General features: G+C 37.7%; 1 protein-coding gene across 5 annotated transcripts in view; it reads right to left on the bottom strand.

Annotated features, from left to right (window-relative positions):
• The window catches only part of LOC113528485 (protein kinase, cAMP-dependent, regulatory, type I, beta), a 153,976-nt gene that overhangs the window by 22,154 nt on the left and 104,860 nt on the right, over positions 1 to 26,962 (bottom strand). For all 5 annotated transcript variants that reach the window (XM_053239092.1, XM_053239091.1, XM_053239090.1 and 2 more), the window contains 3 exons: positions 17,650 to 17,711; positions 13,632 to 13,678; positions 2,011 to 2,169 (listed from right to left, as the gene is read on the bottom strand). In XM_053239092.1, coding sequence (XP_053095067.1) covers positions 2,011 to 2,169; positions 13,632 to 13,678; positions 17,650 to 17,711 — 268 coding nt within the window. The remainder of the gene's footprint in view (positions 1 to 2,010; positions 2,170 to 13,631; positions 13,679 to 17,649; positions 17,712 to 26,962) is intronic.

The raw sequence follows: 26,962 nt of genomic DNA, 5'->3' as shown, positions 1-26,962 counted from the left end.
CAAAGTCTAATCTGGCTTTTCCTGTTCTTGAATGTTACCAGTGGTTTGCACCTTGTTTACAACAAGGTGCAAACCGTCTGTATTTACATTCATGAAGGTGTCTCTTGATTGTAAATTTTGACAATGATACACCTACCTTCTGCAGAGTATTCTTGACTTATGTTGATGTTGTGAAGGGGTTTTTCTTCACCAAGGAAAGGATTCTGCGATCATCCACTTTAGTTGTCTTCCGTGGTCTTCCAGGCCTTTCGATGTTGTTGAGCTCACCAGTGCTTTCTTTCTTTTTAAGAATGTACCCACCTGTTGATTTGGCCACACCTAAGGTTTTTGCTATCTCTCTTATAGATTTATGTTGTTCTTTCAGTGTAATGATAGCCTCCTTCACTTGCATTGAGATCTCCTTGGACTTCATATTGGTAGCTCCAGTCGAACAGCTGCGAAATGCCAACTCAATAGCTGATATCAACTCCAGACCTTTTATCTTCTTCATGTGTCTCGAAGTAACGAGGGAACGGACCGCACCTGGTCAGTTAACTGTCCAAATACCTTTGAGCCCCTGAAAATGGCAGTACTTTGCTTAAAATGGCTGTAATTCCTAAATGGTAAATGCCATATTTTTGTGGAACCTCTTAAAATAAAGCTGAAAGTCTACACTTCGATCACATCTTGATTGTTTTATATATATATACATATATATATATATATATATATATATATATATATATATATATATATATATATATATATATATATATATATATAAACAAAGTGGCGTGGGTGGTGGTATAAACATTACATACACAAGATAGAGCAAATATAATTCTATTTTGTATTTTATTATTATTTTTTAAATTTTATTTAATATTTTTAATACTAATTATTATACATTATACATTATTATTATACATTTCATAGTGTTTTTATGCATTTTTATATTTATTCCAAAATATTAACTAAAGTAACAATTATTGCAGTAACAATTTGAACAATATTTTGGAAACACTTTACAATAAGGTTTCATTAGTTAACATTAGTTAACTACTTTAGTTAACATGAACTAAGAATGAACAATACGTCTACAGCATTTATTAATCTTATTTAATATTATTTTCAACATTTACTAATGCATTATTAAAATCAAACGTGTTTGTTAACATTAGTTAATGCACTGTGAACTAACATGAACTAACAATGAACAACTGTATTTTTATTAACTAACATTAACAAAGATTAATAAATACTGTAATAAATGTTCGTTGTTTGTTCATGTTAGTTAACATATTAACTAATGTTAACAAATGACACCTTACTGTAAAGTGTTACTAATATTTTTTTATTTGTGAACTGATGTTCAGCTGTTCTTTTTAATAGTCAACTTATTTTCGGGTCATCGTCATAAAAGCTCTGTAAACACAAACACAGACACAAAGATATATCTTTCATTTCATCAAGCTGAATGCTCACTAAAAACTAACAGTCATCACGTTTTCAGGCCATTTCAAGTTTTCATTTTTGACGTGACACAAAGCAGTGATATCTAAGCGGGTGAGTTGTTTACTTACTTTATAATTAGACTGTAACGCCATCATTTTGTCCATTCAGGCCGAGAGCTCGCAAGAAAACAAGAGGCGGGATTTATCGAACGAACCTATCACATCCAATCATAACCGATCATATCCAATTATAGCGCGATGGAGGCATTGCCTCCTCTCACGTGACTTCCCCCATTCATTCTCAATTACCCCCCACTAAACCCACGACACGTTATGGGGTCTCTGTCAATGGGCTGAGGTGAGGCAAGCCTGTGTGTGTGTGTGTGTGTGTGTGTGGGTGGGTGGGTGGATGTGTGAGGAAGAATCCACAAAATAACTGCGGTGTACTTCAGTAAAATGAGTAAATGCAATGGTTCCTAGGTCTCTTAGGTCCTAGTTGTGTGGTTTTTGGCATACTGCATTCCCTATTTTGTTGAGGGGTTCCCTAGAAATGTACTATGACTGTAATTGTATGTACCATAAGAATCCGCCGGTAGCTGTCACGGTCTATACCCCAAAGCTTGAGATCAGTCTTAGCTTTAACAGTGGCAGCACGTGGAGTTCCATATATCAGAGCTAGCTCCCCAAAACTGCCACCCTCTCCAATACTGGTCACCCACTCGCCATTCACATATACCTGGTGAGAGACAGACAAAAAAAATTTTGTTTATTTAATGCCAAGTGATTTATATGCAAGTGTTTTCCCCCCCAAAGTTTTACATTTAAGATATTTTGTAAAGTAACGCACAGCATAATGCTGTTTCAAAAGCATTATGGTGAACATGAGAAAAAAACAAGTTCAAAGATGGCACAAGTATGTGTAAACAGTTTTGTCTGAGATCCAACTATTCACAGCTATAGGAATTCATGTTTACATAGTGGCTTTATATCCGATATAATACTTATCTTCTCAACCTGATGTGGTTTTCTTGAATGTCTCATATGTAGATAGAATGAAGAATTCTAGACTACTATATCTCTGTTTATCTCTGTGTCCCTCTCCTACAGAAGTATGACCTTGAATTAGTTTTTAAGAAGAACTACAATAGTTTCAGCTGGTCGCACTTCAATGCCTGTGTGTAAATGGGTGTAGATGTAACTGTCTGTGTGCGTATGTGTCAACCTACACACACTTACAAGCATGCACACACACATACACACAAACATGCATGCACACTCATTCTCTACCAAGGCCAGTTTCAGCTGTCGAAACATGATCCAGCTGTTGAGTTTATGAGTTGGGGATTTAAAAAAGCAAGTACAAAATATCAATGTGAAAAAAAATCTTATGCCCCGTCCTGGCTCCACAGGATGTTCCACACATATCCAAGCATGTAGGACAGGCCTGCAAAACCTGTATGGACCATGGGCTTGTCAAGGCAATAAAGAGAGGTAAGACCTGAGGAGATTAAAAGAAAGGTAAGCAGCTATTAATAGGCATTTACATTTTTTTGCATGTGTGTATTTAACCTGCAAGAATAATTATTAAGTGTTGACACATGGACCTTGGCTTAAACAACACCAAAAGCACCTATATAATGAAGAGTGTGATTTTTAAATGCTTAACTGTTGGGTCAAATTTATTAACAGCACAGTCACATTTTTCAATCTAAAATAAAAGTGCTCAGTGCTTCCTTATAAAACCTAGGCGACAGAGCACATTTTAGCTCCATAACGTTAACCAATCACAGTCCGATATTTAAATTATTAGTGGATAGGTAATACCTCACAATACTGTTCATTTCATATATAACTATGCATGATCTAAGCATGAACAAATGAGTAGTTCTTCATTAATACTTATTCATATTAACTACTATTTAATTACACAGAAAGTGTATTAGTAGGAGTTCACTATTAACTAAGCAGTTACTTAAATTAAATTAAATTAAATTAATTACTGAGACTTAATTTTCTTCTGCAGAACTACTGGCTAACTATGGCTCTGTTATAATAATAATGAGAAAGTGACAGATAGCTAGCTAGGCTTATAAAAACAAATTTCAGAAATGAATGTAAATAATCAAACAGAACTTTGTACTTACAGTTTATTTACAATATTTACAGATTACACGACCACAGCTGCAAGTGATTCCAACTGGCACCAAAATATTTGAGATGTCAGTTATATTCATTAACGTTTCAGTGATTGGCTGTAGGTTATGAGGTTCTGCGCCTTGGAGAGATCTCCCAATCATCATATGGAGAGGCTGTGCATCCAGGCGGGACAAGCAAAGAGTGCCCTGTCCAATAAACATTGAGATGTTTTCTGGGCAAAGCCCACCCACCAACTGTCCCACTCACTCTCAGAGATGCATGGCTTCCAGGCATGGTTCAAAATAATGCATTAAAAACCTGCTGTCCAATGAGCATTAATCTTTCCTCCCATTAAAAAACAGTGTGCTTGAATCTTCCATAGATACTCAGAGATGCACAGCTTCTCTTGAGTTTCTATGAGGGCTTCAAAGGAGGTTTTCATGCAGGCTCTGCTGTCCACTGAAATGAGTTTGCATTAAATGAAATACAGTAGTGAGATATTTGGTCATTTGATTTGCTAACATATTGAATTACACCAAGAGTGATGAATAATATAGAAACATTCATCAACATTTAATTGTTGCATGTTTTAGCACGGGTTAACACAGTCATTTTTTAAGCCTACTCAGAACAGTGTAAAACCACACAATCTTCAATATGTTTCTTAAAGCAGAATCTCATATGACTTCCTCTTTACCAGCTCTTCTCACTACATAGGGTATGTTTTAAAGGTGCTACCTATGTAGTGCACTATGGGGGCACTAGAATGTATTTGAGATTCAACCACTGAAAAAAGAGTGACCCTATGAAGCACCTGGGGTAGTCGTTGCCTAATGGATAGAGTCGGACTTGCAACCCGAAGGTGAACCTGAAGGTTGTGGGTTCGAGTCTCAGGTCCGGCAGGGATTGTAGGTGGGGGGAGTAAATGACAGGCGCTCTCTTCCACCCTCAATACCACGACTGAGGTGAGACCCTTGAGCAAGGCACCGAACCCCCAACTTCTCCCCGGCAGCAAAGAAGGCTGCCCACTGCTCCGGGTGTGTGTTCACTACTGTGTGTGTGCACTTGGATGGGTTAAATACAGAGCACAAATTCCTAGTATGGGTCACCATACTTGGCCACAAGTCACTTTACTTCACTTCACCTCATCAAAATTCCTAATAATGTACAGTACTGTGCAAAAGTCTTAGGCACTTGCAAAGAAATGCTTCAAAAGATGCCTTGAAAAATAATGAAATAAATTGTTATTACTAAAAAAAAAAAAATACCATAAAGAGCAGTAAACAGTAATAAACTAAACAAAGACAATATCTGATGTGACAACCTTTTTTTTAAAATTAGTAATCTGAGGTACAATTTGTGCAGATTTGTAAGGATTTTAGTATTTTATATTTGAGTATAATTGATATATTAATACATTCACATACACAACTCCTAATATCTGTATATTGTTTTATATATATATATATATATATATATATATATATACTTGTATATCAGGTATTATTATTATTTTTATTATTATTATTATTATTATTATTATTATTATTATTATTTTCTAGTAGTAATAGTAGTATTTTTGTTTTAAGTAATTAGAATGTAACTTTTAAATTAATTTGACAGCAGCTTTCAAATTTATGAAATAAATGAAACTCAGTAGTAACGACGTAAGTGTTCCTGTGTTGTTACTTACCAGTTAATGATGATCTGGAAAAGTACTGTACATGGTAATACATTATGAACATCCTTAGTAAATACTGAAGCATTAGTGTTAGGTTTTTTGAAAATTAAATTATTTACAACACTTTTGAAATGGAGATGTTAATGGAGAATGTTTGTTACTCATTGCTACATGACTTTTGTAGGTCCATTTTTTCAGACTTGGACTGGCTAAATAAAAACAACACACGGACCATGTGCTTCTCTGAGGACACCTCTTGTTACTCATGTAGGCATTTACATTTTAGACATGGAAGTATTGGAATAGGTTATCCAGAAGTGATATCTAGGATGAAGGTAAGTTTTATGTCTTGGGAATTAATGTCGATGGGATCAGTAATTAATCAACAGTTATTATAAAAGAGCCATAGTTAGCTAGTAATTCTGCAGGAGAAATGTGAGACTCAGTAATTATTGTTTAAGACTCAGTAAGGACGTCTTAATTAATAGTGAACTAATTATGCTAACAAAATGACTGGGAAATTAACTAGTAGTTCTGTGTAGGTAATATAAATAAGTGTTAATGAAGAACTACTCATTCCTGCTTCGTTCCTGCATAGTTAGCTATGAGTTGTTGAACAAATTGTTACCAGTGTATGATGTGGTATGCAGAAACTTATAGCCAATGAAGTTGCATGCTAAGCTGGCTAGTAAACTAAATTAGCTAATGAACAAAATCATGATTATTATATAACAGTTTTGGTTACTGTTGAGAACTGCTGGATGTCCAAGTGGTGCTCCAAAAAGAATGTGGGCTTTATTGACAATTGGGCTACTTTTGAGGGCAAGTCTGGCCTGTTAGGGCAGTATGGTCTCCATCCCACTTAGGAAGATGCTGCTCTCATTTCTTGTAACATATCTCACATTCTTAGTAGAGGCCTAGTTAATTGATGACAATCCAGAAATGGGAGCTAGGCAGAAGACAAAATGGCTAAACTGACCATCTGCTAAGTGCTTTGAATCTTTCATCTGAAGCTAGGACTGCTAACTATTAGATCTATTACTTCCAAAGTGCTTATTGTAAATGAAAGTATAAATGATCAAGGATTTAATGTACTATGATTAACAGAAACTTGGATTGGACCAAATGAGTATGTAGCTTTAAATCAGGCTAGCCTTCCCAGATATAGCTATATACACCACCCTTGTCTAATTGGCTGAGGAGGACACACTGCAATTATTTATCTCAGTACTCTGGGTGTTACCCAGAAATCTGGATTTTTTTTTAAAACTAATTTTAAACTTAAGTACTTGTTTTATTAACATAATGACCATAGCCACAAAAAAGTCTAATAATTTTCAGTAATTAGAGGCCATCAGTGCCCTATTGTGAATTTCTACAGGAATTTGCAGACTAATCTAGTTGTTTCAGTAGTAAAAGCAGTAATCACTGGAAACTTAAATTTTCATTTTCATAATCCACAAAACCCCCTGAAAGCAGCACTTATGCCTATATTAGAGTCAGCAGGGGACACTGAGAATATGAGGACCCACACGCTACAGTGGACATACCATTGATTTAGACTGATTTTAATTTAATACTGGCAATTGTAATATACAGAAAACATTCACATAATATTCACAATATTCATAATACAGCGGGGCGAATGGGTGACGACTCGGCGGCATAATCGCAAAGCCAAAGCTAACGTTAAGGCTCGCCCACGGGAGCACCACTCCTCTCCGCTTCACATGTCCAACAGGTTTGCTCTCCTCAGTGAACCACCCGCTGAGAAACCTCAAAGAGCTCTGGTTATAGGTGACTATCTTGCGGCACGTGAAATTAGCTAGGCCTTTAGGGGCACCAGCAGCTTTAGTTAGGTGTATACCGGGAGCCAGGGCGCCGGACATAACAGGTAATCTTAGGGTCTTAGGCAAGCACAGGTTTTCAAAGATAGTTATTCATGTAGGAGCTAATGATATACGCCTTCGTCAGTCTGAGGTTACTAAGAGTAACATGGTAGAGGTGTGTAAATTAGCGAAGGCGATGTCCAATGCAGCAGTATGCTCTGGCCCCATCCCAATGCGGCGTGGCGATGTAGCTTACAGCAGGTTATGGTCGCCAAACTGCTGGATGTCCAGGTGGTGCTTCGAAAACAATGCGGGCTTTATAGATAAATGGACTATCTTTGAGGGCAAGGCTGGCCTTTTAGGTCAGGACGGTGTCCATCCCACTCGGCAAGATGCTGCTCTGATTTCTTGCAGCATAGCACATAGTCTGAGAACAGGCCTAGTTAATCGGTGACAATCCAGGGCCAAGGCCAGGGAGCAAGATTATAGACATACTCAGACAGTTTGTTTTAGTAACCTAATTAACATAAAATTAAATCAAACCGAATGCATAACCAGCACCATTGATCTGAAGCTAGGACTGTTGAATATTAGATCTCTTACGTCTAAAGGGCTTATTGTTAATGAAACCATTACTGATCAGGAGTTTGATGTACTATGTTTAACAGAAACGTGGATTAAACCAAACGAGTTTGTAGCATTAAATAAAGCTAGTCCTCCCGGGTACAGTTACATACATCAGCCCCGTCTAACTGGCAAAGGAGGAGGCGTCGCAGTCATCTATAATGATAATCTAGGCATCACACAAAAACCTAGTCATAAATTCAACGCATTTGAAGTTCTTTATACTAACATAACATACGCAGCAACTACAAATAAGTCTACCCAGGTGATTCCACTAATTATTATTTACAGACCCCCAGGGCCATATTCGGAATTCCTATGTGAATTTGCAGATTTCATCTCTAACCTGGTTGTTTCTTTAGACAAAGCATTAATTGTTGGAGACTTTAATATTCATTTTGATAATCCCTCTAAGAACAGTAGTTGTGTCCATTCTTGATTCAGTAGGGGTTAATCAGAATGTAATAGGACCCACCCATAGTGGTGGTCACACTCTTGATTTAATACTAACATTCGGATTAAATATAGAAAATATAGTCTCATTTCCACAGTCTGAAGCTATCTAAGATCATTACCTCATCTCATTTAAAATGCGTCTTAATCATAATATATGCACCTTGCCCTGTCACCGTGTCAAACGTACTTTCACGTCAACAACTGCACAGAGTTTTATCAGTAATCTCCCAAATTTGTCAACCATGACTGAATCACCGTCTGATCCTGAAGAACTTGACCAGGCAACTGAATGCTTAGAATCAATGTTCTGCAACTCACTAGATAAGGTAGCTCCACTTAAAAGAAAAATAATTAGGGAGAAAAAGCTAGCACCCTGGTATTGCGATCACACACGAACTTTAAAACAGACCACTCGAAAACTAGAACGTAAATGCCGTCAAACTAAATTGATAGTATTTCAAATAGCATGGAAGGAGAGCCTTTTGAGCTATAAGAAAGCTCTTAGTGCTGCTAGATCAATGTATCTCTCCACCCTAATTGAAGATAACAGAAATAATCCTAGATTCTTATTTAATACTGTAGCAAAATTAACTAGGAATAAGACTACAATAGAAACACACACACAATCATTATATAGCAGCGATGAGTTCATGAATTTTTTCAATGGTAAAATTGAAAATATCAGGCAAAAAATTCAGACTATTAATTTAAAACTGGACAGTTTTATAACTAACCCTGTAGATGATAATAATATTAAGATCAACAATTACAATGATTTACTCCCCTTGAAGAGACCGAACTAATTTCACTAATTTCATCTTCAAAATCATCAACCTTTATACTAGATCCTTTACCTACTTGTTTCTTCAAACAGATAATTCCCAAAACAATCAAACCTCTTTTAAAGATAATCAATTCTTCCCTTAGCATTGGCTATGTACCTAAATCTTTTAAATTAGCAGTTATCAAGCCCTTGATTAAAAAACCTGACCTTGACCCCTGTCAACTATCTAACTATAGACCAATATCAAACCTCCCATTATCTCCAAGGTCCTAGAAAAGGTTGTAGCACAGCAGCTATGCTCATACCTACATAGGAATAACATTCATCAAATGTATCAGTCAGGATTTAGGCTTCATCATAGCACAGAGACAGCACTGGTAAAAGTGGTAAATGACTTACTACTGGCCTCTGATAAAGTTGAGGAATGTGTAAAAGACATTAGAAACTGGATGTTTATTATCTTTCTTTTACTTAATTCTGAAAAGACAGAAGTACTAGTACTAGGACTACATGCAGTTAGAAATAAGCTTTCTGATTACATAATAACTCTGGATGGCCTTTCTGTTTCATTATGTGCAGCAGTAAAAGACCTCGGTGTGATTATCGACTCTAGTCTTTCTTTTGAAGCTCATGTAGATAATATCACTAGGATCGCTTTCTTTCATTTCAGAAATATTGCTAAAATAAGAAATATATTGTCACTACATGATGCAGAAAAATTAGTTCATGCTTTTGTTACCTCTAGGTTGGATTATTATAATGCCTTACTGTCTGGATGCTCCAGTAGATGCATAAACAAGCTCCAGTTAGTCCAGAATGCAGCAGCAAGAGTCCTTACTAGAATCAGAAAATATAACCACATGACCCCTATCTTATCCACACTGCATTGGCTCCCAATCAAATTTCGTATTGATTATAAAATGCTACTATTGACCTATAAAGCATTAAATGCTCCACAGTACCTGAGCGAACTTTTGGTCTTTTATGATCTGCCATGCCTATTTAGATCAAAAGGTTTAGGCTATTTGTTGGTACCTCGAATAGTGTGTGCTACAGTAGGGGGTAGAGCTTTCTCTTACAAAGCCCCACAGTTATGGAACAGCCTTCCACTTAGCGTTCGGGGCTCAGACACAGTCTCAGTGTTTAAGTCTAGGCTGAAAACATATTTGTTTAGTCAAGCCTTTTGTGAATAGTTTTTTCTTAGGTACAGGGGCAGGTCTGGAGGGTTCACAGGCATAGAGTGTTGTGGTGAACTGGGATGTTTGGATGCTGTCGCCCGCCCCACTCTCATGTGTTCACTCAGGTTTGTTGATGGTGGAGTGGCTGGCTGCCTTATGTCCCAGGGTGCCCTCATGTCTGTGTTAGCTTCTGGCTCTCCCTTTTAGTTATGCTGTCATAGTTAGTCTTGCCGGAGTCCCTGCTTGCACTCTGCATGCAAAGTACATTGTCCTTAGCTATTAGAGGACAAAAGCTTACCTAACAATCTCTCCCTCTCTCTCCCTCTCTCTCTCTCCCTCACACTCTGTCGAGCTACACATGCTACTTCTGAGATGCCAATGATCTTGACCCCTTCTGCTCCCCTGACCTGCCTGACCCATCCTGATGCCCTACGTCTGGTTGGAGTTCTTATCGGTTGAGTTTGCTCACTGCTGCTGGGGGTGGCCCCATATGGACGGCCTGAAGAACCGTTTGGATTGCTGGGGATAGTGCCACCTGGGGGCTGTGGAGATGGCTTGGAGATCACATATGGGGAGCTGTACTGTAATGGCTTGGGACTGCGATTGCTGTAGTGGCTTTGGGGCTGCAGTTGCCATGAGCACCTTCGTACTCAGGACTCCATGAGTGGACAGTGGATAGTTTTTAACCAACCGGACTTCTTGCAAAAACTGTGATGAATTTACAGGTTGCACAATTGCCTATTTGTCCATATAGTACACAATAATAGAAGGGATTTATTTATAATTGCACTATCCGTTGCACCCAGATGAGGATGGGTTCCGTTTTGAGCCTGGTTCCTCTCAAGGTTTCTTCCTCATATTGTCTCAGGGAGTTTTTCCTTGCCACCATCGCACTTGGCTTGCTCATTAGGGATAAATTCACATATTTACAATATATTTTTTGTTAATCCATTTATTTCTGTAAAGCTGCTTTGTGACAATGTTCATTGGTATAAGTGCTATACAAATAAGATTGAATTGAATTCAATTGTATACCATCACAATATATTTGAAATGAAGCAAAGAAGATGGAGTCCCTCCATTTTCACAGGCTCAAAAGTAATTGGACAATTGACTAATAAGCAGTTTCATAGCAAATTAAGGAGATAAAAGATCTGGAGTTGATTCCAAGCGTTGAATTTGTGTTTGGTAGCTGTTTATGGGGACTCTCAATATGGGATCCAAAGAGGTGTTGTTGCAAGTGAATGAGGCCATCATTAGGCTGAAAAGACAAAACAGACCTATCAGAGAGATAGCAGAAACTCTCTGCCTAATCAACCTAATTTGCCTAATCAACAATTTGGTATATTCTTAAAATGAAGGAATGCACTGGCGAGGTCAGCAGCGCCAAAAGACCTGGAAGGCCACGGAAGACAACAAAAGTGGATGATCGCAGAATTCTTTCCATGGTGAAGAAAAACCCCTTCACAGCATCTAGCCAAGTCAAGAACACTGGAGGAGGTAGGCATATCATTGTCATTTCCTCAAGATGCAAACCACTGGTAACACTCAAGAAAAGAAAGGCCAGATTAGACTTTGCTAAAAAAAAAACCCTCTAACAAAAGCCTGACCAGTTCTGATGCAAGATTAACTTGTACCAGAATGATGGGAAGAGTATGAAGAAATAAAGGAGGAGCTCATGATCCAAAGCACACCACATCATCTGTCAAACATGTGGAGGCAGTGTTATGGGCACGTATGGCCACCAATGGAAATGGGTCACTGGTGTTTATTGATGATGTGACTGTTGATAGGACTAGCAGGATGAATTCTGAAGTGTACAGAACTATACATTCTGCTCAGATTCAGTCAAATGCTGACTCTCAAAACGCAAACTCTTGTCCAACCTAACTCTTTGTGATTATGAGTTGTATTTTCAAATTGTTGCTGGAACTTTGTTTTGCCCCAAACTAAAATAAGTGCGAACACCTGTTTTTAAGAAGATGAAGACGAAACTCAGTGGTGGCTCAGTGGTTAAGACTCTGGGTCACTGATTAGAAGATCAGGGGTTCAAACCCCAGCACTGCCAAACTGCCACTGTTGGGCCCTTGAACAAGGCCTTTACCCTCTCTGCTCCAGGGGTGCTGCATCATAGCTGACCCTGTGCTCTGACCTTGGGTTCCTAACAAGCTGGGATATATGAAGAAAAGAATTTCATTGTGCTGGAATGTATATGTGACACTTCTTGTGTGTCTAGTAAATGCATACAAGGTATTGCCAATTCTGTCATTCTGTGAGAGACAGCAGAACAGCTTAAGTTTTACAGTCAAAATAGTGGGTATAGTAAGAGAGAAAAGACCAAGTGAAAAATTTTCAAAGCTGCAGTCAACTCTCTATAATTATTGACATCCTTTATGGTTGAATGAATATATTGAAAAAATAACTCAGTCAGTGATATTTTGTGCTTAACCATATGGCCATGCCGTGTATTTTTTATTTTAACACTATCTTTCCTGAATATATAAGCCATTCTAAATTAGCAAAAAAAAAAAAAAAATTGGTGAAGCTTTCTGAACACTTCTAGAGGGATCTTCGAACACTCCTCCACACATAACATTTTAAGATTCCTTATATTCTTAGGTGTCTGCATATGGACTATCCTCTTCATTTCAACGTTTTCAATAGCCTTTAAGTTTAGAGATCGAAATAGCTATTGCAAAACACTCATTTTGTATCCAGCAGCCATTTGTGTGTTGAGTTGAATGTATGTTTGGCATCATTGTCTATTAAAAAGATATGGCCCTTTATGGATGCATTACTGGACTTGTGCAGGTCAACAATAATCAGCATCTTTGAAACCTCTTGAGGTCTTCCTATTAGGAATCCTCCTGATTTGTCTCTTGCTATTTTGCTATTATCTTTCACTATTATCTCTTGCTATTATAGGCAGTGTCATAATTTATTGAATCTTACACAAACACATAAGTTCCTCTCTTATTACCTGCCACACTTGCAGTAGGTCATTGTAAGCATGTAAAATTATATGGTCTTTTCCTTTTTACCTGCATTTCAGCTCTTTATCTTTGCATTTAAACCTTATCCATTCTCTGCTTGCTGAGCTAAAACAAAGCCTGCTCTTATTCCCCACCTCACACTGCTTTAAAGCAGGTCACCCTGGTGAGATCTCCATCTGAGCAAATCCTCCCTTGAGCAACAGACGGGAAAAGTGTATCTGTAGATGTTTGGGTGAGTCATCAGAGGAAAGGCTTAGCTTGCTTAGGATCACAAATTTAGCATTGTTTCACAATGGAACACTATTTGAAGATACAGTGAAATGACATATGTATATCACATGGTGATACTCTTATCTATTCCACATCAAAGTGGATTTGTTTACAGACCAGAAACTACTGAACTTCTAATGATCTGGTACTGTTCTGAGCACACAGTTAAAATGCTTGAAAACAGTGGCTCATAGCAGATGTGACAATAACAATCAAAATGTCTGTTTTGTTGAGGTAGTTAACTTACATCAACTTCTCCTTGGTCAATTACATAAAAGTTATCCCCTTCATCACCTGAGATGGAAAGAAAGAGAGGAAAAATGAGACAGAGAGATGCAGAGAGAAATAGGAAGGGCACATATAAGCCAGAATGAATGGCACCCTTCAGGAGAATGTAATTAGGCAAAAATAATTATATTAAATAAACAGTACACATTATGATCCAAATGTTCCACTTAAACCACTTTACATCAGCTTACACAAATCTTTATATATATATGTTATATATATATAAAGGCTTGACTTTATATCAAATACAATATATATATATATATATATATATATATATATATATATATATATATATATATATATATATATATTGTATTTGTCATGTCAATGCCAAATTTGAACTCGAATTCGAACTCCATTTCCTAGAATGCACCTCCGCTTACACAAATCGCCACTGTGGACTCCAAATCCCAGTTGACAAACTCTAGTTCACCTGATTACTGATTGCACACACCTGGACTCAATCACCACCACACACTACTTAAGCATGCTCCACACTCATTCACACCATGAAGTATTCATTCAGCTCTGTTTATCATCTGACACAACAAGGCTTTGTTCATGTTTGCTAGTTCTGGTATTGACCCAGGTTGGCCTTCTTGTTTTGGAATTGTAGTCTCATTCTTTGATAGCCTGTATGTACATTGCCTGACCCTTTGCCTATTTTTGGATTTTGACCTTGATATTATGATTTGGATTTGCTTGTGCTTGCCGGTCTTTGTTTTTAATAAATGCATTCACTGCAACTGTTGCTGTCTCTGCTGCCTGACAGAATACTTCACCATTAACATGGAGGCAACGGGAATGATTGGCAACAGGCAACTGCGGCTCAAGGCCGCCTAGTCGAGGAGCAAGAACAACAGCCCTGATTAAGCCTGATTAGCCCTGCTTAATACCAAAATCGTGAAGCTGTCTGCTACACAGACAGTGCCTAGCACAAAGATGGCAGCAACCTATCCCTTGGTTCCCCCTCTTATCGCTCGCCCTCCCAGGAATCGCGTTATACCCTCTCTCAGCCACAGAGAGCCAAGCCATGCAAGAGTACATTTCTGAAGCACTAGCGCAAGGATACATTTGACCTTCTACATCCCCAGCTTCAGCCGGGTTCTTCTTTGTGGAAAAGAAAGGAGGACAACTTCGACCGTGCATTGACTGTTGTGGTCTGAATCAAATAACTATCGAGTATCATTATTTACTGCCTCTAGTCCCTTCCGCCCTGGAACAACTCGGAGAAGGCAAGATAGTCACTAAACTGAACCTGCACAGTGCATACAATCTGGTACGCATTAGAGAGGGGGACGAATGGAAAACAGCCTTTAGCACCACCTCTGGCCACTATGCCATATTGTGCCATATATACCATATATCATACCATATGGGCTCTCTTGCACCCCTTCGGTGTTCCAATACCTGAGATACATTGGGGAAATTTGTCATTGCGTATATTGACATTTTAATCTTGTCCCCATCCAAAGTAAACCATGTTGAACGTGTAAAGCAAGAGCTCCACAGATTAAAAGATAAACCATGTTGAACATGTAAAGCAAGAGCTCCACAGATTAAAGGATAATCAGCTCTATCTCAAAGGTGAAAAGTGCGAGTTTCATGTCACCCAGATTCTTGGGATATGTCATTAACCCCGAAAGGGTTTTCATGGACCACTGTAAAGTCACAGCTGTCAAGGATTGGCCAAGACTCACCACAGTCAAGAATCTACAACAATTCCTGGGTTTTGCCAATTTCTACCGGTGTTTCATTCAGGGCTTTAGCTCTATCGCTAGCCCGCTAACCACCTATTGAAGAAGGGACCCAAGAAGCTAGCCTTGTAGAAATGGAGCCACTGGCTCAAGGGCCTCCTGCATCCCTTCATCATATTCTTCAATCATAAGAACCTTGAATATCTGAGAACCACTAAATGACTCAACTCTCGCCAAGCCAGCTGGGCCCAGTTCTTCACCTGGTTCCAGTCCACCATCTCATTCAGACCAGGCTCCAAGAATGGTAAAGCAGATGCTCTGTCCTGCATGCACCCAGCCATGCCTGACTTAAAAAATGTCCCCTTGAGATCAATAAAGTACTCTCTATGCCACGAGAACTAAGCCAAGAACCTTTCTGGGTGCACTGACCTGGGATCTTGATTAAGAAATAAACTATGCCAGCCTCCTTCATTCTCCAAACCCTCAAGGTAAATCCCCTCATCCAAATGAAATCTAAATTAAAATGTATCCCCTCATCTATGGCCCAAATTCATCATCTGGCCCACAAATCACCTGCCACAGGACACCCAGGTGTCCATAAAACCCACATTTTTCTCCAAAAAAAATACTAGTGGCCTCACATGCTAATGGACACTCAACAGTTGATCTCATTCTCTTTGGTTTGTGCGCAATCCAAGTTTCCTCAAAGCTGATGCCACTATCTACTCCACAACGCCTATGGTTCCTCCTTGCCCTGACTGACCTCCACGCCTATCAATGGAAAACAGTCATATTGTACATCATCGATCAGTTTTCATTGACTGCAGGTGTGTCCATGGGATTGGCATTCCATGGGAACAATGAGGGTTGGTAACCGAGGACACACTGATAAGGGGTGAGCTGGGTGGCTGAATGCCTCAACAAATTGGGGCATACTCGGGCCATGGGAGGAGGCCCAGTCCTCATGATCGGTGGCACAAAAGGATCACGGTTACCACCTCTCAGCTATGGAAAAACCTCATGGAGAAGTTGGGAGTGACCGTCAGCCTCATCTTGGGCTACCACCCCCCAGGCTAATGGCCAAGTGGAATGAGCCAACCAGGAATTAGGCAGATTTCTATGATCCTTTTGTGCCACCATGTAGGAAGCTATGCATCAGCGCCTAGAACAGGTGGCCCGACTACTGATTGCATACACTCAATCACCAGCACACACTACTTAAGCATGCTCCACACTCATTCACATTGCAGAGTATTCATTCAACTCTGTTTATCATCTAACATAACAGAGTTGAAAAACAATAGAGACAAATGTTTGTTAGGTAGCATATATAAAAATATATATAAGCAGTAAGGCATGAAAATACATGAAAATATTTGGGGCTGTTTCACAACTAGTGATCCAGGGGCTCTTAAATCATGAATTTCCAGTATATCTTTGCTCAAAACAGAGTTGCCTCTGCCAGGAGAAGACTTGGCAGAAGATTTTTGGGGGAACACAAAATTAATCTCCAGATTTTTGGCAGTCTACATTTAAAATTTTATAGGTGTTCAATGTTCTACACAGGGAGATAACTATACACATTTTTCAACTTTGGTTTTTCTTTATGGGAAGAGGGGTGTTATTCTCTGCAAGGTTGCACTTAAAAATAAAAACAGTGTTTTAAGTTGCACTGATAATAAAACTATACATAATCCCCAAACATTTGAAATATCACACGTGTTATTCATTAAAATAAAGAAAGCAAATTCTGGGGTTGAGTGCATGGTATAGAACTGTCACAGTTACTTATAAAATCAGTGCTAATTTCTGGACTTCATAGTGATTATTTAATACAAATGAATACTGAGCACAAAGTGCGTTCATAAATTACACACATCATTAGTTCCATTCTGTTGGATACTCTCTCCCTCTTCCTCTCTTCCTGTCTTTCATCACCTTAGTCTTTCATGCTACCAATCCCAAAGTCAGAGAGAATGAGCAAATTTTTGAAAAGGCCAAACGCGCACACACACACACACACACACACACACACACACACACATACCGTAACATTTCTTAACCATGCCTCTGGGACAGTTTATAGTTATGTTGAGTTTTTAAAAATTAACACTAGACTGAAACAATTCAGAGAAAAGTTCTCCATACATTACCAAATGAGATAGACATGCATTCATGTGTAGATTAAATGTGTGTTGCTGATTGATATGGAAGGCTGAGATGAAAATAACTATCTAGAATAAGCAAGTTAGGTATGTGTAACTTTTTTCTGCACACCTTGTTGAATGACTGTTTCTCCAGCAATGTGTGTGACAGGGAACATGGCATCAAATATGTCACTGAAAAAGAGGAAAAGAAAGCCATTAGTAATCTCTCTATCTGTCCCATCCATCAACCCCCCCAGACACATGTGCATCTCAGAATCACAGAGACAGATGTCATCACAAACCTACAACTGTACGCACACACACACACATTTAACAAAAACACATAAGCATTTTCCCTTTACACCTACACATCTGAGTAAAAAAAGGCCCAAAGAAGCAGAGTGACCAGAAAAGAATTCACTTTAGTTTCTGCAGTTGTACTTTGGTAGACCTGACATCAGTTATACCAAATATACACTCATCATCCACTTTATTAGGAAACACCTGTACACCTGCAAATTCATCTAGTTACCTATCATCTGGCAGCAGCACAATGCAAAAAATCATGCAGATACAGATAAAGAGTTTCAGTTAATGTTCACATGAAATTTCAGAATGAAGAAAAAGTCCACCTCTGTAACTTTGATTGTGGCATGGATGTTCGTACCAAAATAGGCTGGTTTGAATATTCCAGAAACTGCTGACCTCCTGGAATTTTCACACACAACAGTTTCTAGAGTTCACACAGAATGGTGCGAAATACAAAAAACATTGAGTGAGTGACAGCTCTGTGGGTGAAAATGCCTTGTTGATAAGAGAGGTCAGAGGAAAATAGCCAGATTGGTTCAAGCTGCCAGGAAGGATATAGTAACTCATATACAATCGTGATGAGCGGAACTCTTTACAACTCTTATGAGCAGATAAGCATCTCAGTATGCACAACACATCGAACCCTGAGGTGGATAGGCAACAAGAGCAGAAGACCACTTTGGGTTCCACTCCTGTCAGCCAAGAACAGGATTCTGAGGCTATCGTGGGCACAGGCTCACCCAAAGTGGACAGTTGAAGATTAGGGGAAAAAAACTTTTTCCCATTTTTGGAATACTCAAACCAGCCCACCTGGTACCAACAACCTTGCCACGGTTAAGGTCACAGAGATCACACTTTTTCCCCATTCTGATGTTTGATGTGAACATTAACTGAAGGTTTTTGCCCTGTATCTGCATAATTTTATGCATTGTGCTGCTGCCACATGATTGGCTGATTGAATAACTGCATTAATATGTGGGTGTACAGTTGTTCCTAATAAAGTGGACAGTGAGTGTAGCTCTCCGAATTTTTCAAATAATTTACCACAGAAGGTAGTAAATTAAATTAATAAACTAAACTAATTATAAATTGATGGGCTTTAAGTCCTTGGAATGGAAACACAAATAATAAAAAACTTGCTTTAATCACAATTTTATTATATCAGTATTGATAACTACATAACATAACATATAGTTGACCCCCATTAAGAAACTAGAGGATCAAGTATTAACATTGGTGTGAGAAGGAATGTTTACCTCCAAAACACAAAACACATCTTTTCTTTTTGCTGTTGTTATAAGTGCAAATATGACCTCCTCTGGTCCTTACTCTCTTTTTCTCTCCCTCAATCAGCATTTCAATTTGAATGATGAATGTGGGGTCAGTAGTCCTACTGCACACCTTACTGCAGTTTAAAAGTTAAGTGGTCCCCCTTGTAGTCCTTCCTACATGCCTGTATCCTTCAATCTAAAAAATTATCCATGTGGCTAGTGAGAAAAGCTTAAAATAAAGAACAGTTTCAACATAAAAAATTAAATTTGTTACATGTACATGTATTAGTGAGTTGACAACTTATATTAAGAAGTTTGTCAAACTGAAAAGAAAGAAATCTGTCTCAGCTTATTAATGGATTTTGAACAAACAGTCTTGCTTTCACCTAACAACAAAAAGTATTAAGTTAAGGAAACTTAAAAATCTAGTGAGCAAACTTAAAAAGCAGAGAACAGGGCTGGACCTTGTCTGAACATGCCAGAGGCAGACCTTGCCTATAGGAGGAGAAGCAACAGTAGAAACAAACAACGAAGGAATGAGCGCGAGTGCAAACATCAAAGGTACGTACAGAGGAGCCTAACAATTTTTGATTTGTTTTACTAGCAACAGCTATCAAACTATATCGGCACACAGTGCAAAAAAATCGTTGTCACAGGACACTAAATTTTAATGTAACGTTACAGCTTGCCCCTTGCTAATTTGACCGTTTGAAAGTTGACTTCAGCTAGCTAGCTAGCGTCTTCTAAGTTAGCTACAGCATGCCCTTTGCTAATTTGGAGTTAGTGAAGTTGACCTCTAGCTATCGTGTGTCTTCAGTTTTCTTACGTTTGGTTTTACAGTGCCAGCCGAATGACCGTAATCAGCACTGAATGTTTGTAGCATTAGTTCAAACACTGCAAACACAAACACTGAGTTTGATTCTGTTGTAGAAGTGCCATTTTGTTGTGTTGTACTTTGAAGATTAACCGTGTTGTAGAAGCACCATTTTGGTCATTCTTACGTCAGTGCTTGAACGATCTTGTAACATGTTTGTATGTAAGAACATTTTTTATTTAACAACATTTGATAGTTAGACACGTTTAGACACATTTACACACTAGACACAGTTAGACCAATTTCACTGAATCTACAAATAGTTTGCCTTCATTTTTCCACCAGAGCGTGATTCAATAAAAAATTATCATAAAATTGAAATTGCTGTGTTTTTTTTATTCTGACAGAATTGAAATTAGTTACTATTACTCAAAAAATTAAGGTAACAATTTGCATGGACATTTCTGAGTAGACTGAAAGCAAAAGATAAAACAAATAAGATAAAACAGCTTAAATTAACTAATTTGACCACATAATATCATTAAGTTGGCTCAACTTAATTAAGCTTTTGGAGGACAATTTCAAATTTCAAAATTCTAAACAAATTGAGTTGGGCTAACTAGAAAAGTCTCACAATATTTACTAAAATGGCTTGAGTTGAAATAACTTAAAAGATCCATGCAAATTGTTACCTTAATTTTTTTTAAGTTGAGCCAGTGTATTATTTTTTAGAGTGTTCCCTCTTCTTTTAATACTGTGTGAAAATGTGGGAGACAAGAGAAATAGATCTTTCAAAGAGCAGAGAGAAATAGGCTAGTAGAACAGGAGAAGGTGGGTAAAACACTTATCTGATAATTAATGGCATCTGCCTAATGGCAGTGCCATAATGTCTGAGCACATGTGTGTGCAAGTGTGTGTGTATAAAACAATCTTGGCAGTATGCTGCTCAGAGATCACAACAGGCCCAGGTTAAGAGCACATGTGAGCTTTCATATGCATGCTTTTAAGGCGATAACAAAATCTTTCCTAAAACAAATAACATTGCTGCTTTCTACCTCACTAGCCACTTATTCTGTCCAGCTTTGGCTTTGCTCCACTCATGGGCACACACAGCTCACTTCTCAGAGAGAAAGCGATCACAGAACTATAGAATAAATATGGAAAAATAGATCAAATAGTGAAACAACTGGACTTCCGGGTTTTACATTGACAAGATGGCAGCATAGAGCTAGCGTTCCCGATTTGAAAACTCCCTAAGAGAGAGAGAGAGAGCTATATTTTGAGATATATTTTGTTTGAACAACGTAGTTATCAGAGTGTAGTATTGAATAATCGGGAAATGTATGGATAGCTCAAAGGGTTCTTTCTTTGTTTAACTGCTATCCACAAGGGCCCCTTAGGTAAACTCATAAAGAGGGGTTTTCCCTTGGAGCCTATAAGTGAAGACTCGATTACAGTTGTGGTAATGACTTCAGTTATGGAAGTTCACTTTACGTTGTATATGTTAATTAACATTTTAAATTTGTTGATTGCTGATTTGTTTCAGTTTGTTCTGTTGAAGGGGATGCTATATGTTAAAACACTTTTGTTAGTATTTTATAATTTGACTGTAAAGTATGAAGATTGCTTCTTTTAATGTCAATGGCATACATAGTCCAGTTAAAAGAGGAAAGATTCTGTCCAAATTAAAGAAGGCTAGAGCAGAGGTGGTGTTTCTACAGGAAACCCATCTAAATGATGCAGAACATTCAAAACTAAACAAAATGGGTTTTAAGGAGGTACACTTTGCATCCTATAAATCTGTACGTAAACTAAGTGGCCATACTTATATCCAAAAAATTGAATTATGAACATATGTCAGAAATAAAAGACAAGGAAGGAAGATTTGTATTGATAACAGGAAGAATAGAGGGAACGTTAACAAGTTTTTTTAATGTCTATGCTCCCCCAGGTTCTGAGTGGAATTTCTACTGTGAAATATTTGATTTAATAGTTACTAAAGTCCAGGGAATTTTAATATGTGGAGGTGATTTTAACATATGTCTAAACCCTAAGTTGGACTGTTCTAGAAGCACTGTGGAATTAAAGCCACTGATTAAAAATGTGAAAAGCTTGTTGAAAGAGATAGGTATCATAGATGTATGGAGAGAATTAAATCCCACGGTTCATGATTACACCCACTATTCTCATCCCCATACGACGTACTCCAGAATAGATTACTTCTTTATTTTTAAAAAGGATCTGCATCTGGTTGATCACTGCGAATTGGGCACGATGGATATTTCTAATCATAGTCCTATTTATATGTCTGTGGGTCTGAACAGGAAACCTAATTCTACAGTTTGGAGAATGAATTCAGATATCTTAAACAATTTCCAAATCAAGCAAACTTTAGAAAATGAGATTAAATGTTATGTGGAGATAAATGATAACAAGGAGGTGACACAATCAACAGTCTGGGATGCACTAAAGGCAATAGTAAGAGGTAAAATTATATCCATTACATCTAATTTAAAGAAACTTAGAAGGCAGAAACTACAAGACCTTGAAATTAAACTTAAAAGACTACAGAACGAACACAGGGCTACAATGAATCATAAGGTGAAGCAAGATATTAAAAAAAACAGTTAAAGAAACAGATGAAATATATTCTAAAGAATTACAAAAGAAACTTCTGTTCTAAAAACAAGGATACTATGAAATAGGGGGGAAATCATTAAAATTGTTATCCTACAGATTAAGGAAACAACAAGCAGATAGAGCTATCAATAAAATCAGAAATACTCAAACTGGGGAGATACATTGAAATTAGAGCAAATACAACAGAGTTTTGAAAATTTTTTATAAAATTTTGTACTCACAACCTAAAATTAATAACGATCGGCAGATAGATTCATTTTTAGCCTCATTAGAATTACCCACAGTGTCAGAGGAACAAAATAAATCTTTATTAGCGGAAATTACAATGGAGGAGTTAAAAGTAGAGGTGGCAAGACTAAAGACAGGCAAATCACCAGGAACAGACGGCTACCCTGCGGAATGGTACAAATCCATGTTTGATCATTTGGCCCCAACTTTATTAAAGGCTTACAATTGGGTAGTACAAAAAAGGGAAATCTTTCCTTCCTGGAGAGAAGCGATTATCTCGGTCATTTTAAAGGAGGGAAAAGATAAGTTGGAATGTGGTAACTATCGGCCAATTAGTGTTCTAAATGTTGACTATAAGTTGTTTACCTCCATTTTAGCACGAAGATTAGAAAAGATTCTCCCAGACCTCATTCATTTAGATCTTACAGGCTTTATTTGTCAAAGGCAAGCATCAGACAACATCAGAAGAACTTTACATATTCTTAGGTTCATTTCAAATCATAATGTGGAAGCTGCACTATTGAGTTTAGATGCAGAGAAAGCCTTTGACTCCGTGAGATGGAGTTTTCTATACAAGGTATTAGCAAAATTTGGATTTCACAAGAATTTTACCGGAATAATTAAAACATTATATGATAAGCCTTATGCAAGGATTAAAATTAATGGAGGTTTATCAGATCCATTTAATGAATCTGATAAATGAGTTTAATGAGCGGGGTACAAGACAGGGGTGCCCCATTCCACCACTTCTTTTTGCCTTATTTATTGAACCATTGAGCCAATGGATTAGGCAAAACATTCAATTAAAGGGATGGAAATGGGGTCCAGAGAGCATAAATTAGCCCTCTTTTCCGATGATATATTGATATATATGTGCCAAGCTACAAAGTCACTTCCTATACTATTTAACTTCCTTGAGGGGTATAAGGCCATATCTGGTTACAAACTGAACATCTCAAAAACCCAAGTATTAACATTTAATTATGATCCACCTAGACCAATTAAAGAGAAATATAATTTAAAATGGGATACAAAATCAATTTATTATTTAGGAGTAAATTTGTCTGAAGACCATTCAAAACTATTTGATTTAAATTACAGTCCCTTGAATAAAAAAATAAAATCTGATTTATTATGTTGGAATCTTATTCCTTTGTTTAGTCTAAGTTCCAAAGCTGATTCAGTGCTTTCTACCAAAATTATATCAAAATTATTATACTTATATCAGACACTTTCAGTAGAAATTTCGAATCAACAATTTACAGAATGGAATAAAGTAATATCTGGATTTTTATGGCAGGGTAAAAAACCCAGAATAAGATTTAAAACATTATTATTAAGTATCTGCCCTTATTGCTGATAACAAACTAAGAAGTAGAATGATTAAGGAAACAAACCCATGGATCAATTTATTATTTAAAATCTGGCATCAAGCAAAGAAAATGGGTGGTTTGGAATATGTATTGAAAATATTAAGATGGTGTGCCTTTGATACTGAATCTGGGCTAAGCTAGGAATTTCAAATTATTACACTTTTTTCAACAAGGGCAAAATCCAAAGCTTTGAATCGATAAAGGGAAAATATGGGCTTAATCAAAGTGACTTCTATAGATATCTTCAAGTAAGGCACTATATTGAATGTAATATCAAACCAGAAATATTGAAAATCACTGAGACAGGGATAATAAAAGTGTTCTTATCAGTATGTAAGGCTTGGTTATGTAATAAGATTATCTCAAAATTATATAACGGATTTCTCCAAACTGTACCCGAAAACACATTTTATGTTAGAGACAAATGGAAAATAGAAGGGAATTTTAATGTCTCAGATGAGGATTGGGGAAAAATTTGTAAAACACAATGGAAATCTACAAGCTCAGCCATGTGGAGAGAATTTTGTTGGAAGAATGTTATTAGGTTCTTTATTACACCATCACAGAAAAAACACCAAGGGAAGGGTACTAGCTGCTGGAGATTATGTGGGGTAAAGGAAGCTAACCACTACCATATTTTTGGGGGGTGTCAGAAACTAACCCCATATTGGCAAGAGATTAAAAGGAATTTGGAAGCTGTTTTTCAAGTAGAGATTGTTTTTAATTGTGAATCTCTATATTTGGGTAATATAAACTTAGATGGGTGGAACAATAAGGATAAGAAATTGTTGTTAATTCTTCTGGCAGCTAGTAAAAAAGTAATTACTAAAAAATGGCTGAAGCCAGAGTCACCCACAGTTGAAGAATGAATTGATACAATACACATTATATACGTGATGGAAATCTTTTTCTTTAAGAACTCAGATAGGAGATTTTTTCTAATTTGGAATAAATGGATAGATTATATTAAACCGGTACGCCCAGATTTTTCTTGAATGGTAACTTCTTTTAAGGCATCTTTTTGTATGTATTGTAAGCAATAGCTCCCCATGTTCTTTTGTATATAGTTGTTGTTAAGAGGAAGAAAATATAATGCATGTGTAACATTTGAGAAATTTGTGTATGTATGTGTTTATTTATTTATTTTCTTATCTCTTTCTGAGAAATTATGTATGCCCTGATCTCTGTATGTATTTTAACTCTGAAAAGGAAAAATTAAAAAAAATAAAAATAATTAAAAAAAAAACAAATAGTGAAACAACCAGACTCAGGTGTGTCATTTTAGTCATCACCAGTCTAGATCATCGCCAAACAACTCCCTCTCAGTGCATTCCCACGCTCCCATCTGCTTCATACCACCTGATGTAGACTCAACATGTCATCCACCACCATTTGCACCCTTGGCCTGTGGACCAATGTTAATATAACAAAGGGTAACAACAAAGGAGGCGGAATGGCTCACAGTCTGGTGCAAGACCAATAATCTGTCTCTAATTGTTGACAAAAGAGATGACTGTTGACTTCGGGAGGTCCTGTGCTGATCACTCTCCCCTGTCCATAAATGGCTACCCAGAGACTGAAGTACACCACGTTTCTTGGCATTCACATCACAGAAGACCTCACCTGGACAGAGAACACGAGCTCCCTGGCCGAAAGAGCCCAGCAGCACCTGCATTTCCTCTGGTGCCTGAAGAAGGCAAACATGTGGGTCAGCCAACTGAACAATGTGTGGCACATTGAGGCCCTTCTCAGCTCTCATAGTCTCCATCCCTAACTGGCACAGACAGAAGTCAGGCAACAACAAACTGCTCAGCACCATCCACTTTCTCTGGTAGCCTGAGCTCCTGGGTTTCAGCACCAATGTAATAATCTCAGCAGTATGATGAATAGAGAACACAGGTGACTCAGAGTAATGGCAGAAATTAGCTTTTATGCTTTTATGCAGTCATGGGAAAAAGAACGTTCCCTCCTTCAATCCTATGTTTTTATTTATGAGGTCATAAATAACAATTGTGTTGTCCACACCAACTTCTATAAACAAACAAATAATCTCAGGTGACAACAAAAAACACAACAGATTTGAACAAAAAAAAAGCAATATGTAGTCATTTTTCCCAAGAAGTTAACCAACATTCAGAAACAAGGTGGGAAAAAAAAAGTACACCCTACAATTCAGTAACATGTAGAATCACCTTTAGCAACAATGTTTTCTGTACTGAAGAGTTCAGTGACTTTAAAAGTGCCACTGTCTTAGCATGCCACCTTTGCTACAAGTCAGTTTGTGAAATTTCTGCCATGCTAGAACTGACCCGGTCAACTGTGAGTGCTATTACTGTGAAATGGAAGGATCTAGGAGCAACAACAGCTCAGACCACGCAAACTCTGAGGTCAGGGTCACTGAGCCCTGAAGTACATAGTGTGTACAAATCACCTATCCTCTGTTGCATCACTCACTATAGTGTAACAAACTGCCTCTGGTAACAACATCAGCACACGAACTGTGCGTCAGGGGCTTCATGAAATGGGTTTGCACAGCCGATCAGCTGCACACAAGATCGCTATGCACAATGCCAAGCATCGGCTGGAGGGGTGTAAAGGACGCTGTCACTGGACTCTGGAGCTCTGGAAATGTGTTCCCTTGAGTGATGAATCTCGCATCACTGTCTGGAAGTCTTAATTAATGAATCTGGGTTTGGTGGACGCCAGATGTCCAAATACATTTGGCCATATAGTATATTTTGTGCTTGTGCCATTGACACAGTAGTCGGATGTTAATGTAAAACATTTCATAAAACAAATAACATTGCA

The sequence above is a fragment of the Pangasianodon hypophthalmus genome, chromosome 13 (genome assembly GCF_027358585.1).
Source record: "Pangasianodon hypophthalmus isolate fPanHyp1 chromosome 13, fPanHyp1.pri, whole genome shotgun sequence".
NCBI classification, from domain to species: domain Eukaryota; kingdom Metazoa; phylum Chordata; class Actinopteri; order Siluriformes; family Pangasiidae; genus Pangasianodon; species Pangasianodon hypophthalmus.
This window is presented reverse-complemented; position numbering and strand designations above follow the sequence as displayed.